At 36.9% G+C, this 18,888-nt stretch overlaps 1 protein-coding gene across 6 annotated transcripts in view; it reads left to right on the top strand.

Moving 5' to 3' along the window:
• The first annotated feature begins 2,598 nt into the window (after positions 1–2,598).
• CNKSR2 (connector enhancer of kinase suppressor of Ras 2) overlaps positions 2,599–18,888 on the top strand; it is a 270,600-nt gene continuing 254,310 nt past the window's right edge. For 3 of the 6 annotated variants that reach the window (XM_036226439.1, XM_036226441.1, XM_036226443.1), the window contains exon 1: positions 2,873–3,115. In XM_036226439.1, the coding sequence (XP_036082332.1) occupies positions 3,052–3,115 (64 nt within the window). In that variant the 5' untranslated portion in view covers positions 2,873–3,051. Of the gene's footprint in view, positions 3,116–18,888 lie in introns of all 6 variants that reach the window. The other 3 variants (XM_036226442.1, XM_036226444.1, XM_036226440.1) reach the window with 2 other exon arrangements.

An 18,888-nucleotide genomic window follows, 5' to 3' on the forward strand; every position in this document is an offset into this window, starting at 1 on the left:
CGAAGGAAGTGAAATAATTAATGTCTATTATATTGTCAAAATCAAAGGCAATTTTTAATTTTTTTAAATTTTTTGTAGGTTTTGTAGGGGAAACCCTAAGGAGGACTTAGGACAAATACCTAAGGCCTTGGTGAACTCCACACCCACATTTTGGCTCAGTCATTCTTAGTTCTTAGGATTATTTTTTAAAGTTCCCTCAGGTGACTAAATAAATTTCTTACTGTACCATATATAGGAGAACAGGTACAACTTAATTCTGATGTAGGGTCTTCCTCAAAATCCTCTTTCTTTGAGATCCTTTTCCCCATCTTTGGTACTGGTCTTTTCCTGAAACCCTTATCTCGTATTTTTACTGCATCCTGGTCTTTGGCATTTGTTTTGATTGATAGTCCATTTGTTATGCAAACATCTCTCTTTAAACTTGCTTGTAGTATAATATACGGTCTGGCTGCTTGTTATGCAAGCCCAATCAGGATATGCAGTTTGGTGTTGTAGTCAAATTTGGTCACTTCCTACATTGCTTGTTAGGTACTGCTCGTGAAAACACTGATGGAGACTCTCAGATGCCTTTGTAGTAAACTTTCTGATAAGACATTCAGTTAACAGTCAATGGGCCTTCCCTTTCCAAAGTAGTTCTTTTTGTGACACTAATACAAATACTTCTTAATAGTTTTAAGAGTTCATATTCTGGAATCACTGTAACTTAGTATTATGATCATACATCAAGACCTCAGACAAATTATTTCACTTATTTAAGCCTTATTCATTAGCTTATTCAATATTTATTGAACTATGTGTAATAGAGGAGGAGAAAGTTATAGCCAAGGTTTTCTCATTTGTAAAGTGTGGCTAATGACAGAGCCATTTTGAGGGTAAAATGTATGTACTTAGTTCAATGCTCAAAAAATGTTCGTGTTATTATTAGTGGTATTATTTTGATAAAAGTACTTTTAACATCTCCCTATGACTGTAACCTCTAATGATTCACAATACATCCATTCTATTTCTGAACATAAAGCTACTTCATAAATTATTGATGCTGGAAATGATCTTTTCTAGAAATACTGATGCAATGTTCTGAAACGCAATTGGAACGTAAGAACTCAAAAATACCTTCACATCGGGTTAGCCAAGAAAAAATTCTAAATCACAGCCACAATCTAGATTAATGAAAAGCACTATACCTGTATCCTCTGAGCATAGATTTGTCTAGACAGTCTAAGGTTCTTTCCAAAATTTCCCATATGCTTTTAAGTTTGGATTATTAGAAAGATAAACAACAAGTCTACAGACAGGCCATCTTAAGTTTTACTTGGTCTGTATTACTGGCCTGAAAACATCAAAATATTTTTACTGTGGTTTCAGCTCTTTGTGTGGGGGTGGGGGGAGTGGGGTGGGGGTGGGGCGATGTCGACTCATGTCAGTTGAGGTAAGTGGCAGTTATGCGTCTCATGCAATTGAACTAGAGAAAACGGGTTACTACAGGAACTGGCAAAACCTACTGACATTATTGAAATGGTTCTAGAGATAAAATGAGTTTGTCTTTTACTCAATAGAGCTATTAAAGAGTGACAAAGGGAAAACATCTATAATAATGGTAGAGTTTGCATATATACTCTATAGGATTATTTGTGGTTTAACGTGAAGCCTCATTAGGCCAACCGTCTTTTACTAGAGGCTGCATAGTAGCTTGTGTAAGTTTCTGAAGAACAAGTTTTGGCGAATCATTTTTACAATTTGTCGCTCACTTGAAATCCCAGTTGTCCCCTTAAGTTCTTATATAAGAATATCTGAAAACAAAGAGACATCTTCTAAAATAGGTACTGGGTGCTCCCAGCGTTGGAGGAGTTGGCCGAAAACCTGAGCCCTTCAAAAGGCACGTGGGCCCGACCTATCTTGGTATCACCACCACTGCACTTGTAGGTCCCGGGCCCGGGCGCACCACCGGGGGCGGTCCCAGAGCACCGGCCCTCCTGCCTCGTCATCACTGCGTTTCTGGCTGGCAGAGCCCGGTTCCCGTCCGCGGCATTCCACGCCTCTGTCTCCACAGGCGTGCGCGGGGTTCGGGAATCACCTCGGGAGCCCACTCAGCGGCAGGGCGGGCGGGAGCAAGGAAAACCCGGGCTCCCGCTGTAACCCCGCGCTCAGCGGTGTCCCCCTCCCCTCCGTGGCGGGGCCGCAGGTACCTCCTCAGCTGCCTCAGCAGTTTAGCGTTCAACTGGTGGGCGGACAGTCCCGCCACTGCCGCGTCCGCTCCGAGACCCTTCCGGGCCGCGCTGCCACCGCCGGCACCTGACTGACTAACCCCGACTGAAGCTCGCGCTGGCCACTACCGCCAAAGCCGCGCACGCGCTCCTCACGAGCCTCTGTCCCGGGGCGGCCTGCGGGGCGGCAAAACGAGGTTGCGAGCCGCCCGCACCTGCCTGACTGACAGGCAGACCCCGAGCTCGGGCCTCGTGCCGGCGCGCGCACGCACACGCGCCTCGCGCGCTTGCCGTCGGCCCCGGGGGCGGGACCGCGCGGCCGCGAGCGGGCGGGGGGCTCGTAGCGCGCGCGCCCCGCACCCGAGGGCTGCGGAGAGATATTTTGGGTGGCAGCAGGCCCCTCGTCATTTCCGCCCGGCAGCTTGTCGTGCTGGGGCTTCACTCCCGCGCGCGAGGCGAGCGGGCAAGTTGGCTGCGGTCGTGTGGCGGCAGCTCTTTCCCTCAGGAGCCGTGACCCTCGGCAGTGCAAGCCATGAACTGAAGCCCCGGAGGGACGAAGACCCGAGTGAAGTGGCAGAGCAACCGCAGCCGCCGCCGCCGCCGCAGCGGGGATCGAGTGGAGCCGCGACCCCGACGCCTTTCCTTCCCCGTAGCTGCTCCCACTGCTGCTGCCCGCCGTGAGCTGAGACATTGCAGCCGCAAAACCCGCCACACAAAAGCCGCTTTCTCCGCGCCGCCCGCCCAGCGAGGCAGCGGCCAGCTAGGGACCCCACCTGAGCGCAGCTCAGGCTGCTGAGTTCGTTTTGTGTCTGAGCTCCGCGTCCCGCGCGGAATCGACCCTGTTCCCATGGCTCTGATCATGGAACCGGTGAGCAAATGGTCTCCGAGTCAAGTAGTGGACTGGATGAAAGGTAATGCCCGCTCTGCGAAGGGTGAGGCGGCCCTGGGGCGCAGGGTCCCGGCGCACAGGAGGAAAGGGGCGCCTCCCGCGGCCGAGCCCGCCATCGGGGCTTTTACCGGCTGATCGTGGTGCGCCGGCGGGGGTGGGGGGGTGGGGATGAGGGTCGTCGGGGGCTGCCCAGGGGTTTGGGATTCTGGTCTCCTATTGTCTCCAGCTGGTGGCTCCCCAGCTGGAGAAGGGCGCTGAGAGCACGGGAGGATAAAAGACTGGAAGCCTGGCAGTGGAATCCCGGCTTATCTTGCCCGCTTTCCCGATCCCCTTGGTGCCCACATACCGGGAGGACGTGGCTACCCTTGTCTCTCCTCCCAGGGAGGAACCCCCAGGACCTGCTCCGCTGGTCGCCCCTTCCCCGGCCCCTTTGTTCCTGGGAAACCTGACGCCCCCTCAACGGCCGCCCCTGCCAGGTGCCTTTTCCAGTGCCAACTCTCTGGACAACTTTTAAGCCCACATAATGGGGTCAGGACGCGGCCGCCCGGGTTTGGATTCGGGAAGCTCCCCTGTCCCCCAGATTGGGCTGAGGATGCTCAGGGAATGCGCTACTTTGAGGAGAGGAAAACATGCTTCCCCTGGGACAGCTTCCGCGCTGGTGTCTGTGGGCTCCACACAGCGCATCCCTGCGCGTCCTCTGCCTCCTCTTCTTCTGGCCAGTTGAGGCTTTGGATCTCACGGCTTTTTATTTGGGGCTCAATGCCAGGTGTTAGGTGATGCGTTTTCAAATGCCCCCCCCATTTCTTCCATCTTGAAGGCTCTCCCCCTTTTTTTTCCCTAGCAACGTCTAAGAACCATACTTGTAGACACTTGCCCTCCTAATCGCAAACATGGGCTTTTTTCTCTAGTCCTTGGGCTTTACTGCCTCACTATCTCCCTCTGTTGTCTGAATTAAGGGGCCTGTAAAGGACCCCCCCCCTCATCACGACCACTGTACCCCACATTCCATCCCCAAGATTCCTAAGATTTGAGAAATGTTGACAGGGGATGGATGGGACGAAATAAAGGATTCCTGGCTACTCTTGGGAGATGTTACAGCTTTGCTCGTGGTTATTCCTAGGCACAAACTCTAGGTAGATTAGTCAGAGACCAAAGGCTTATCATTTCCGAAATGATAGGGCTTAGCAGGCAGATTTTCCAAGATCCAGGTACTTTAGAACAAAAGGTGAGGTGATTAGAAATGATTGAGAATTACAGAGAGAAACTCAGTTTTTTTTTTTTGCCTCTTTTCCCAAACGCTTTCAGCTTCTTGCTTATTCTTGTGGATTTTTCCCTTTATCTATTTGCTTTCCTTCTGTTCCCTTACATGCCCCTTTATTCTTCATTTACTTTGTTTTTCTTTCTTAATATGTGAAAAGTGCTTTGTAGCGCCAAAGCACAGTACAGATGTACAAATGAGAGTGTATTGAATTAAATTGATTTCATTATTTATCATCCGCACCCCCACACACACTGTGTGCAGTGCATTGTGCTAAGGTACCATGGATGCCATGACTAAGACAAAGTCTTGCAGTGGCTCATCTTTTCTGTTCATCTCTTTTCATATTTGCTATTGAAATTCCGCTTTCCTAGATTCCCACCAATTCCCCCTCCCCTTGAATTGTCAGATAGAGAAACGTCTGTCTTCTCTGTTTCTCAGTCATGGAAGAAAGAGCCAGGGTATAGACAAGAAGCAAGAATGCTTAATTAAAATGCTTTCTTTGAATTTGCCTAAAAGGTTGCTTTGCTTTAGTTTGAGTCTGTTGTTGAAATTCTCAAAGAAAAGCTGTCTTGGCTCCATAGGAGTCCGATTACCTTCAGAGACTACCTCTCAAAAATTCCCATGATGCTTGTAGTGAGTGCTGCATACTCCATCTTCTTCACCTCCCACCCTCCCAGTACATTCTTCCAGTTTTCCCTCTACATTTTAGGTCCACTGAAGCAAGTAGAACAGATGATGCATATATTCTGACACACATTATTAGTTTTCCAGTACACTAGTCCTTTAAAAATCTCTCCAGCCTAAAATGCAGCTTCTTTGAAGTTGGGCTAACATTGTTAGCCATGAATTTAAATGATTATTATATTTAAGGTGAATAACTTATTTTGATACCTGTTGGGGACACATTTTAGAGTTATTTGAGAAGATCAATCAGGTAACGAAGAAAGAATTTGTATATCTTTGTACTCATTAGGATGGAAGAGAATAATTGATGTCATTACCTGTAAGCAGTCCCAAACTGCTTACTGCTGAAATTCTTATAATCTTCATATAAATTTTATTTGAGATATTATCAGAAAATAACATTTTAAAAAATTGTTGGATGAAACCACATTTCTACAACTTGTAACTTAACATTGTTACCTAATCAATTTTTCCCTTCCTACACTTTTCCCCAAATCTATTTTACAAAACACATTTAAAAAAATACTTTTCACCCTATCCTCGGATGAAGTGATATTTTAAAGTCAACTAATTTAGGCTGTAGCTTTGGAATAGCTAAACTTCATTTAGTGTTGTATAATGCATAGTGTTATAAAGGCAGTACCAAAGAATGAACAACTGCAACATTGTGGGAGTTCTTCAAAGCATGCTCCTAATGTGACAGTTTCATCATCCTTAACAGTTGAAGCATATGCTTTCAGTTAGTCACAATCATAAATAGTTATAACTCTGTGTAGTAAAGTGCATGTTTTATGTTCTTTCTGGGGTATTTTTCTCTTTACTAAATGGAAAAGGAATCATTAAGCACATAAGAATGGCACGGTCATATGTTTATGCTTCCAGACAATTTATAGTAACTCTCAGCAGAGAGGGAAATGAAGGGAAAAAACAAAAAACAAAACCTCAGACTGACAAGATTATTAAGATTGGTACCACATATTCAAGATTATTTATGAAGGATCATTTATACATCGCAATTCATTTTGATTGTTACTTTTTATCAAAATACTTGAGAGACACATTTATTTAAATTTATATGTTATTGGTAAAGATATAAAGAAATACTTGTATTTTTTTATTCACCCTCAACCCCACTATTTGTAAAATACAATACTCACTGAATTTTCTGCTGACAATAAAATTTTGATGTGATATAGTACCAATGTTAGTTCCAATAAATATATGAATTCCTTGTGTGTCAGTAAACTACACAGTTATGTTCCAGATTATCCTGATAGGACTTCAAGCTGTTTGAGAATATTTTATTGACCTTCAAAATTAATTTTAAAAATTAATTTTGTAAAAATATTTTTTGAGAAAATGAAAATCATTTAGCATCTGAAACCAACTTTTTTTAAATTGGAAAATACATTCAGGCCTTTTGTATGTAGTTTTGGCAAAATTTCAAAACTGTAAACCTTTTTACAGTAAATAAAAGCAAAGCAGTTATTGGAAAAAGCTATATGTAGAAAAGTAGGCCAATAACTTTCTAATTTTTGCACAATCTATTTACTGAAATTATTTCCCAGCTCCTATGTGTTCCCTTGCAGGGCCTGGAAATACTTCATAATCTGCAGTTGTTTGAGTCTACATTTTTTCCCACTGAAATATAGCAAAAACCTCTGAACATTTAGATCTCCTATTATTAATTTTATTATTATTTTCCTTGTCCATGTCACACCCAATAATTCCAGTTTTCTTCTCATACCTTTTCTAACTTCGAAACTCTTTCAAAATATCCACATGACTAAGATAAAATTATTTCCCTGGATCAGCTCCGTTCATGGCATTTTCCCAGTGATCTTAATTCCTTTCTGAATCAAATAAAATGGAATATTGTTTTCAGAGTCAACCAGCAGGCCTTACTTTGCTTCTCTTCTCTTATGGTTTCTGTGACTTAGCTCCATCCACTCTTATTGTGATTCCTAAAATAATCTAAATTTTTAAGATAGCCTTGTCTCACACCATCCCACAAATGACTGCTCTGCTCTTTCCTGTTTATTATAACCCACTTTCTTTAAGAAGTATTCACTGACTAACTTCTGTCCTGATGACTCAGCTATTTGAGGATAAAGAATGCAATACATTATTTTAGGTATAAAAAAAACAGACAAAACCAACATTTTCCATACAATCTTACAAAAGAGGAAAATGGAGTGATTAAGTAAGATCTATTTAGTATAAAAGTGAAATGCGGCAAAGGAGAATGTATGTGATAAATAAGTTTTAACAGGGACAATGCTTTTTAGTAGTTTTTTCCATGTCATAGGACATAGAGCTGAGGTCAACATATATCTTAATTAGATGAAGGAAAATGTCAAGATTTTGCATTAAACTGTCGAGAGAGAGAGAGATAAAAAATAATTCTAGCAGGAACTTGAGAGGTATACACCATAAGGAAAAAAAATATGGTAAACTTAAATGATCAAATTGATCTTATCACTTCCTTTTGAAAATTAGTTTCTCAGTTACACGTTGTCTAGATAGTCACCATCAACCACGTACTTTGGATTTGACATTTTTGGAATGGGAATTCTTGTCATTTTACACAAAGAAGAAATTTACCTTTTTCAATATGTAGAGTTTAGTTCACAGGAAACATTATTTTATCTCTAGTGTCATTAACATTTGCTCCTTAACACTCATGATTTAGTGCAGATTAGGAAAAAAGAGTATACATACACACACATACACATATACATATATATGTATATGTATGTATGTATTCTGGTCCTTAGATATATTTACTCAGTAGTTCTACATGGAAAAATATTTTAATGGATTGTTTTAAATAAATTATTCTCTGCTTTGGGAAAGTTAAACTCTGTAAGGGATGGCAGTGATATTGACAAACCTATGCCAAGACAAAGACAAGTACCAACTAGTACATTTGGTGAAGTAAAAAAAAAATTACATTTGTATACAAGCATCAGTGGAAAGAGAAGATGATGATTTTAGTAAGTCAAGAATGAATCCTTGGGGAAGGTTGGATTTTAGCAACTGTTTAAGCAATTTATTTAATCAAGGCATATTCTAAGAATGATGTGTTATAAATGTAGAGGCACAGCGAGAGACTCTAGAGTTGTAATGGGGTGACTAACCAGAGGGGTTGTGTCTAGGTTTGTTTGATTGAAGGCGAGGTGGGCAGTAGAGGGATAGTGAGGGAGGAGGCTTGAGTAGGTGGTACAAAAGTACAAGAACAAATCTGCATTTCACAAAGACAATAAAACTCTCATCATGTCCTGAGTTTAAATAAATACCACATTATAAAACTTTGGCTGCCAAAAATAAGCCCACAAAGAATGTGTATTGAATTGGTACAGCTGTTTCAAATCTGTTTCTCAGGAATAATTTGGAAATAATGTTAAAATGAGTTTTTTGAAGATTAGTTACATCATTAACATTATGTTGTTGGATATTTAGAATTTTACTGATCCAAATTCTTATATGAAGAATGAAGATAGGCTTTTAAATATTGATGTTCTTAAAATAATGCTTAATTATTACTTTCATTTAGAGCAGAGTGACCTCAAATCAGGATTTAATTTGTTCTTAATGATTTTTTTAGCTTTCTGTGTGAGTTCCCTATAGCACCTCACACATAAGGCTTATTATGAAAGATAAGGAGTTAGCTTCTATAGCATACTAGAAGTATGGATCATCTGTACTAATTTAAAAGGGGGAGGGGGAAAGGGAACATAAGGAATGTGAAAAACAATGGAGTCTAAAGCTTTTTATTTTTTATAGTTTCATCATGGTTTAGTGTCTGGCTAAAGAACAGCAAATGTAGCTTTCAATACATGGTTATTGTGTTGAATAACATACAGTGAGTGAATTCACATTTTTCATATATAGCATAAACCCTAAAATAGTACATTTTTTGTGGTTGTGGAAACTAAATCATCAAAAGAAGCCAGAGTTGGTTCTTGCTAAATATTTTAAAACATTACTTCTGTATTAAAACATAGATTCATTCTATCGAAAACAAAATGATACGATTTTAAAGATGAGGCCAGAGGCTTAACAGGAGTTTCAGGCTTGCGGCAGGCTGTTTAACGCTGCACTTTCCAGACTTCACAGGGTTATGAGTCCCTTCAGGATTATGGAGACCTCAGTGGAAAGTTTGAGAAGTGGTGATTGGGTTTAGAAAATGTAAAGTTAATGTACTGTGCTTTCTCTTTTTCTCCTGTTGCAAGGGTCAGAATATCTTTTCAGTCAAGGTCATGATAATTATAGCATTTTACTTTTGTTTGTTTGTTTGATCCATAAACCTGTAGTCAGGATGAACTGCTTGAGAATGATTCTTATCTGATCCTATTCTTTCACTTCTGACCCGCATTAACTTAAAAATTTAATGGCTTCTCACTGTTTTTAGGGTAAAGATCAAAGTCCTTAAAATGGCTGATAAGACCCTTGAAGGTTTGGCTATTGCCTATGAGGTAAGCTACACTGGCCTTCTTTCAATCCTGTTTGCCTAGCCCTGGGCCTTTGCACTTAATAAGTCCTCTTACCTTTGTTCTTTACCCAGTTAAATCCTACTCATTCTTTATATCTCAAGCCTCTCCTCTACTGTCTCAGAAAAGCCTTCCCAATTCCCTAAATCACACCAAATCCTCAGTTATGTGCTCTCCTGGTACCATGTCTATCTTTATTTATCCTGTCTGCCAGTTTTATTTTTACATTAATTTGTATGGTTATTTGATGAGGGCAGGGACCCCATCTTGTTTGCATCACAAGGCAAAAAAAAGTATATGGTGAAAAGTAGCCACTCAAGGAATATTTGTTGAGCGAAGGCACAAATAAATTTATTCACAGATTTCTGGTCTGTCAGCAAATCTGCTATCTTAAATGAATGACAATGCAAGTAAAGTCCTTTATAATGCTCTTAGGGATACTTCAGTGCCAACTTGTATATTGTGTGCCAGAATACAGTTGAAATAGGGTTGCTTTATCTATTTTTCATAGTTGTGTTGCTCTAGCCAATTCGGTCATATAAATCATAGTTTAGATTCATTTTGTTAGGAAGTGCTAATAATTTCAATGAATCCATAATGCTTGTTTATGCTATAAATATTATGAATATTGCCATAGATATTATTTACTGATATCATTTATAGTCGAAAACAATAGGCAAACATTACTTTAAAAATTAAAACATATCTTTTTTCTTAAGCATTTCTTTCATACAAATTTTCTAATTGTTTCTTCATTTCAGTGTTTTTAAAAGAACTCCGTATTTTGGAATGTAGGATAGAGTGAAATTGATAAAATGCCTTATGTTTGTCTTTTAAAAGTTAAAAAAAAACTCATAAGAAATTAAAATGTATTTTTCTCTTGTGAGAAGAAAATACCCTTTATTTGTTAATTTGGAAGATAAAAAGGAAAAATAGCCTTTTATCTTAATGAGTACCATTCTCTTTATTATATTTAATGTTGATTTTACATTTTCATTAATAGGAATAAAATTAAGATATTTAAAGATGCATCTTAAATCAGCATTTCTTGCATAATTTTCCATCTCTTCCTCCAATTTTGAAAAATAAATTTTAATTTTTTAAAACAATATAAATTTATTTGGAGTAATTTTTTAAGGGCACTTCTTAAGAACCTATGTAGAGTTATTGCAAACTGTAACTTGTTGAATACAGGTGCCTCATGTGGACTTTTTGTGAATTACATGCTTCTGGATAGTCAATAGTAGTCAAGTTATAGATATTTTTCTAATAAAGCATGCCCTCCCCCCCCCATTTGGAATGGTTAAAATATAAATTAGAATAAGTGAAATTTTTATGACCTTAACATAGATATGCCAGTCTGTTAACTCCTAATAAAACAGTACCTTCGGGTTTAAATATTCTAGTTAGTACTGCAAAACAGTGGATTGCAATTGTGCCCTGATTTGAATTGCAAATAGCTATTCAACATGATAGAATTTTTTGAACTTTAAAGATATAGTTTCTTGTTCAATTTAAATTACAATTATTCTAGTAGAAGTTTTCATTATCGTAATCTTATTCCTGCAATTTCAAGAAGAAAAAGGTTGTGGGTATTTGCATAAAATCATTGGATTTTAAATTTTACTAAAGTACAATAACTTCTGTTTTAGTTTTAAGTGTTCATCTATTGAATATTTTGTCACAACAAAATTGTTTTAAGAACCAAAATTTATTAAATGAATCAAAACTCACAATGACATTAATGTATTATAATTTTGCCACGATAAAAACTTTGTTACATAACTAGTATCAAGTACAGGACACCTGTCTTTTATATTTACTTGGCATTAATGTTCTTGGGAATTAGTCTTATTAGGTGGGCTGGATAGTCTTCTGATAACATGATAGATGAAAACAAACTACATTGTTAGTTCCTTTTAAAGTGTTGCCCAATATTATTTTTTTGTTTATTTGAACTTTTTATTTTGTTTCTACTACATCTGTTATTTTTAATATGGGTTTACAACATGTTTTCTCAAGTAATATCTACAACAAATCAGTAGAAGCCTGGCTTAGATCCTGATTACACTTTTTTCAATTTGCTTGCCAAAGATTATGAAAGAATCTCTTTTCTAGCAAGTTGTGAGACTTATAATAATGTAATTTATTAATAAAAACTTTTAAAATACTGGCCTTAAGTAATTATGCCGATGGGATAATTTCAACATCTGAATTCTTGTTATAATCTTGGAATGTTTTATGTATGTATATGGGAGTTTATTTTTTCCTGGTTGAGCAGAAACTTCATATTTTAATTTGTGTAATTCATTAATACTTGGCTTTCAAAACAAACCACTGAGCTATAAACATATAAAAAGTGTTATAGAGTTTTTGCTAATAATGATGCTCAAAACAAACATTGTCCAGTTGCTAGTTTTCCTCATCAGCCGCTGGAGCCTATGTGCTGAACAAGTTCAGTGTGATGTAGAACCAGTGTGATTGGCAGGACTAGGTGCTCCTTCCCCATATCCCTCCATATGGTGCTGTGGTATGAGTTTTGTGGCAGTCTCTCTTGGCATCAGTATTGCATTAAGTCAGTGGCAGAGATTTCCTCATCTAGAAGGCTTCAAGTATATTTATGGCAAAAAGCAAGTTAATTCAGACTCTGTTTATTTGAGATTTGTGATCATTTCAGTAGGCTTCTGTTGAAGTTTACTCTTCCAATGCGAAGGAAAGTTTTGCTGATCAATCGAATAATGCAAACAAGATTGAAAAGAAATTGTTTGATTCCAGAAGAAACGTTGTTTTCAGGTACTGTACTTTTCCAGGAACCATTTCCATGTTATAAATATGCTAGCTAGAAGTGAGTTGTATTTTTAGTTGGAATTTCTGCACTTAGAATAATGGTTTTGATTTTTTGGAATATTTTTGCAAACATTATATGATACAGCTTGGTTATTCCCCTCATTCACCCAAGTTGGAAAGGTCTCATTCACTTCACATCTGTGAAATATTTAAAAGCGAGATAAGATACAGTTATTAACAGCCTTTTACAGGTAAGGTACAGAGAATTTAGGAAGCTCAACAGAGATTATATAGCTATTCAGTGATAAACTTAGGTTAGACATCAAGTCATTTTTTTCCCTACTGGATCGGATCTATACTTTCATGGATGAAGGACACAGTTCATGTTTGTACATAATTACCTTCAAACGTTACTTTTTATTTTTTTTCCTGAATATTCTACCCTTTAAAAAGTGATGCCATGTAGTATATAGAAAAGAGCACTTTGGAAAAAAGCACTTCCGGGCATTGGAACTTGGACTGGTTTTATCCAGGCTCCATTACTTCCCAGCTGTGTGGTCTTAGGGAAGAGTTAATTAACTTACCAAGTTTTCTCATTTTTGCAAAATAGAGGTGATAATATTACCTACCTCACAGGATTATAAGTGCATGATAAGTATCAGCTTTTTAAAAAAAGTTAAGAAAAAGGTTGCATTCTGTTGGCAATCTTCAGAGGCAGAACTAATAATAGATAATATTTATTGAGTACTTACTATATACCATGTACTATGCTAGGTGCTTTCCCTGAAGTATCTTATGTCTACCTGGGCCCTTAGAGGTTCGAATTATCTGTTTTTAAGATGAAGAAAATTTTGCTTAGAAACATTGAATGACTTGACTTATATACTCAAATGTTTATTGAGCAGGTGTTCAATAAATATTTTGAAGAATGAATAATAAATAGTAAATGGGAGAAATGAAATTTGAATCGATTTCCAACTGATTCCACAATAGATAATATTTCAACCTTGCCTTTCTACCAGAAGCAGATGTGAAATGAGAGGAATCCTCAGAATAGTTTCAAAGATGTAAACTGTCAGACCTCTCCATCAGACTTACCTTCTCTAGTGTGTGGTAAAGCGGATTATGATTCTTGAGTCCTTTTGGCCTCGAGTGTGTGTGTGTGTGCACATGCGCGTATTTGTGCTGAAGTGTTTCTACTCAGAATAGGACTTTAGCTAGTGACGAAGATGTCACATATAAATTGTAGTCTTGGTGACATCTTTCTTATTTTGATGTGAACCCCAAGAATTCAATGTTCTCCTACGCTTAATCAAGACTTAGACAAAAGATCTACTTCAGACCACTGCCACTACCAACCCAGGGCTGATATGTTTTGTTCTAAAAGGATTGTTAGTAAAAGTACAGGTGCCTGATAATAGCTATCCATAAGAAGCTTTACATTATAGTAGAAATAATGGATTCTGGTATTCTTTTGTTCAGATTTATTTAGCAGTGGTTAGCATTGCTATCTGCATTTCATTAGTGTTTCTTTGAACAGCAGACTTCAGTCAGTGCATTCCTGTAGCTTTGAAACCCTAACCTACCTAATAAATGGTAATCATTACCCCCAAATTATTTTGTTTTGTAAACTCTTTTATCATAGACCAAATTGTGATAGGATACAGATAGCATAGTAAATCACAAAAGAAACTTAAGTGATAGAGACAATTTAATCATAATCAGTCAAAAAACTATTATGAAATCAATACAAAATATGGAATGGTCAGGCTGAACTAGAGATGTTTGACCAGTTGAATACTTGTAAAATGGTAATGAACAGTACAGTTCTATCTACATTATATTATTAAATGATCCACATGGTTTTGCATGTATATCTAATATAATATGTGGGTATATGTATGTGTGTATGTATGTATGTGTGTGTATATATGTGTGTGTGTGTTTGTGTATGTATGTATATATATATATATATATATATATATATATTCTAGCATGTATTTAGGAACTTAAAAGTAGGATTTATTCAGAGTAAAAGCACCAAGAATATATTTTCTATCCCTTCTTGTTTTCCTTTGATAGAATTGAGGTGAATTTGTTTTAGGCTGGAAGTTTTAAAATGTTTAAAAACAACTTAAATTGTTCTTTGCTTGTGGAGAGAATGATTTGAAGTCTCACTTTTTTTGAAAGCTACCTCAGTACCCAGGACAATAGACATTGAAAAACAACTATAAACTGTGGTAATCATCAACTATTTTGCAGTTGCCTTAGCATTTTCCATTTGATTATATAAAGCACTTTTTCTCTCTTAAACCATTCATTATCTTTTAAAATCCATATGAATTAAAATTAATTTTGTTTGAGGATGTTTTGAGTGATTGCCTGAGGGAATGGGGTTAGTGAGGAGGTAGATAAGGGTAAAGAGGTTCAAATATATGGTGATGGAAGGAGATTTGACTTTGGGTGGTGAACACAATGCAATATACAGATGATGTATTATCAAATTGTACACTTGAAACCTATATAACTTCATTAAGAAATGTCATCCTAATAAATTTAATAAAAATAAAAAATAATAAACATGGTAATACCACAGACCTCCTTCGACATTCACTTTAAGATGTGTCTAATTTAATGTTTAAAGAAAATGGTTTCTAATTCTGAAATTTTTTTTTCAAATGAGGCCGATTTGCCAACTTATTCTTATACTTGTGACCAACACACACACAGAAAATAAATACAGCAGAATAATCCTTGGAATCTAGTAACATTTTTCTCCCTACTGAAGCACCATAATGAGATCATAAAAAATTAAGGCTGGTATATATCTCTTAAAAATAAGAACTTAAAAAGGTATGCATCATGCACTTACCCCTACAATACTATTATCACACCAAAATTTATTCCTTAATACCTTAAATATCTAGTTGTTCAAATTTCTACTTTCATAAATGTCATAAACATTTTTATAGTTTTTTTTCTCCTTAAATCCGGATCCAAATAAAGTCCACTTATTAAAGTCTATCTTATTTTTTTTTCTTACATCAGTCCTTTGGGACCCAATTCCCACTTTATATAACAGACATTATGTAATATTTCTGAAATAAAATACACAAATAATATAACCTACCTACTCACATAATTTTTAAAAATTCATTGTAACGCCCGTATTATAATAAAAATAAAAATAATTTCCATGTGTAGGTGCTTGATATGACTATACTAGAAGGCACTAATTGATATTTTTGCCTACTTATAATGAGTTTATCTGGATTTAAGAGAAAAGTTCAGAAATCATTCCATGTTAAGTACAAGAAAATGGAAGAGCAGATAAACTGATAGACATAGGAATAAAAATGAGTAAGAGGAGTAGTACAGACTAGGCTCATTCAATATGTCATCCAAATCATTTCTTTTGAGTATTTAAAAGTCATGTGGGAAGGAGCCACAACTTTTAGGAAGAATGGCAGATTCTAGAGCTGGAGAGGGATTATTTAAGATGAGCCTGAAGCATTATTTAAGATGTAGCTCCAGAAAGTAAGGAAGTACTCAAAAACACAATGATGAGGGCATGTCGGAGGCTTGGGGGCCATTCTGAAAGCTCTCAAAGGCTAAAGCTGGGACAGTTAGAGTAACAAAAGTGGTATTCAATGTGTAAAATACCCAAGAGTCCATATTGATAGAAGGAAGTGTTTAAATAAATAACAAAAGAGGGAAAAGAGAAAAGTCTCCCATAAAGAGAATTCCAAATAATTTAGGTACTTTCCTTTCAAGGAGTTTGCACTTAACTCCCCACTCCTTGATTGTGGGCTGCACTTAGTGTGGGAAGAGGAAACATAACTTTACAGTAGAGAAACCTATCGAACACTACATTCATTGGCCAGATGATCAAGGTTTGCATCATCAGTGTTACATCACATTGATAGCAAGTACCCTTAATATGAAATGATGAAAATGGCGCCTTACCTTGATGCTCTTCCTCCCCCAAACCCATAACTCCACTCTAAGAATGAAAAAAAAGTACACAAACCCATATTTAAGGACATTTTACAAAATACTTGACCAGTACTCCTCTAAACTGTTAAGGTCATCAAAAACAAGGAACATATGAGAAAATCACAGACCAGAGGAGGCAAAGGAGCCAGTTATGGTACTTGTATTATGGTATCCAAGATAGGATCATGGGATAGAAAAATCACATTAGGATAAGAAAACTAGTGAAATCAAAATGAACTGTGAAGTTTAGTTAATAGAAATATACCAGTGTTGATTCCTTAGTTGTGACAAATGTACCACAGTAATATGAGCTGTTAATAATAGAATATGGATGAGAGGTATACAGGAACTATCTACTATTTTTGAATGTTTTCTGTGGATCTAAAACTATTTTGAAAATTACAAGCTTAAAAAATTAGAATTTATTTCAAATTTGGTAATACCAAAACATAAGCAATATCTTATATGTGGAATAGCTTTGGTTTGCCTCTTTGTAAGTGTTAGTAATAAAGTCTTTCAAATACAAACAAAAAAATCATGTGGGATACATGTTGTATGTAGTTCTTCAGTGTGGAAGTATTGCATCCATTGATCTACCAATTATTCAGTCACCCCTAACTCCTGACAGTTCTCAAAATGCTGCCAAGAGCAACATTGGCCCTGTCCCAGCATCAAGACCCCCTTTGCTTTACCTCTCCTGTGTAAACCTCATGCTCTTCCACATGTGAAAAAACAATTTCCTTGAATGAATGGCTTACCTGGTTTCCCTTCTCCTGAAATTCATCTTTTACTTGAATATTTTTTTTTACCTTTTTGCTAATCAGGAAATGTGTTTAAGAAAAGGAAACTGAATGTGCATGGGATAGGATGGAGTCCACCAAAAGTAAGCTTTATCTCAGTTGACCTCACTGCTAACAGATTTGTAGTTAAGCTCTTGGATAGAAGAGTGTGCTGTTCTAAACCTTGTTAACAAAGCCTGATTTCCAACACTCCTAATTGTAGTTTCTGTTTCCTACAGATGCTGTGTAGGAATGTTAAACAAGGCATGAAAATTTTTGAGCAAATAAATGTTGGGGCTTATAATAATTGATAGTCAACTGAGTATATACATGTGTTTCTACATATGCACACATATTTACTTAAGGAAAATATTTGCCTAGGGCAGATAGGCTGAAAATGAATAATAACTAAATGACCTTTTCTCGTTGCTTTTCTGCAAGGAAGTCAACATTTTTCTTTTTGTCATTAAATGTAACACCTTTTTTTTCACTCTATTATGGGGTCATATAGTGTGTTTAGTAGCTGATATGAGGGTAGTTGTAATGTAAGGCCTCCTTTGATTACATCTCCAAGAAATTATATTAGATTTCAAAACAGAACTACTTTAATACATGCACTTCATTCCTGTATCTTTTTGGTTAAGATCTTCCTTGTTTTCAAGTTTACTTCTATGAAAATTCTAAAAGAAACAGGCTCTAGTAGTAAGTAGATAAAGCTGTGACTGGGAATTTAATGCAATAATGATACTTTTTTTCTTGCCACAATACGTTGAAATGTTGTAATTATTACAGTATTAACTTAATTCATTGTTATTAATCTATCTCTGTAAAAGTGTAACATTCTATTGATATTGATATGAAAGTTTTAGAATTTTCTCCCTGACTTACTATTGCTTTTCCTGACTTCATGCTCTGTGAGTACCAGCCTAGATAGGCATTACAGTATTCTCTGTGAAATGCTTCTGCTTTTTTTACAAAGTATTTCTTAAGCCATGCTTACAGAAATGAAGGAGAGTTTGTTTCACTCGCTTCGTTTTATTTTAGTAAGGTAAGAATGCTTTGCATTTAAAGAAATCTTCAAAAACCATCTTTGTAGGTTTACATTAAATATCAAATGTTTGAAGCTATCTTTGAATATATGACTGGGAAGGATAGTTTGACTTTCTAAGATTCCCCGATAATCTAAGATAGAATCTGTCTCAGCGTAATATTTATTTTTTATTAATATTTACTATATGTTTATTTACATATAGTAAATTTTTTAATTGTTAATTTGCATTTAGAGTTGACATTCAGTATTATATTAGTTTCAGGTGTACAGCATAGCGGTTAGACATTTATATAGTTTACAAAGTGATCCCTGCAATGAGTCTAGTACCCACCTGGCACTATGCATAGTTTTTATAATATTATTGACTATATTCCCTGTGCTGTGCTTTATATCACCGTGACTACCAATTTGTACTTCTTAATCCCTTCATCTTTTTCACCCAGCTCCTTAGACCCTCCCTCCCATCTAATAATCAAAAATTTATTCTCTGTGTCTATGAGTCTGTTTTCATTTTGTTTTTTGTTTATTTTGTTCCTTAAATTCCACATGTAAGTGAAATGATAAGATATTTCACTTAGCATAATATCCTCTGGGTCCATCCATGTTGTTGCAAATGGTAAGATTTCTTTTTTTATGGCCACGTAATATTCTATTGTATGTATGTGCCACTACTTCTTTATCCAGTCTTCTGTTGATGGACACCTAGGCTGCTTCCATATCTTGGCTATTGTAAATAGTGCTGCA

Source organism: Rousettus aegyptiacus, unplaced genomic scaffold, assembly GCF_014176215.1.
Source record: "Rousettus aegyptiacus isolate mRouAeg1 unplaced genomic scaffold, mRouAeg1.p scaffold_m13_p_9, whole genome shotgun sequence".
Classification (NCBI taxonomy): domain Eukaryota; kingdom Metazoa; phylum Chordata; class Mammalia; order Chiroptera; family Pteropodidae; genus Rousettus; species Rousettus aegyptiacus.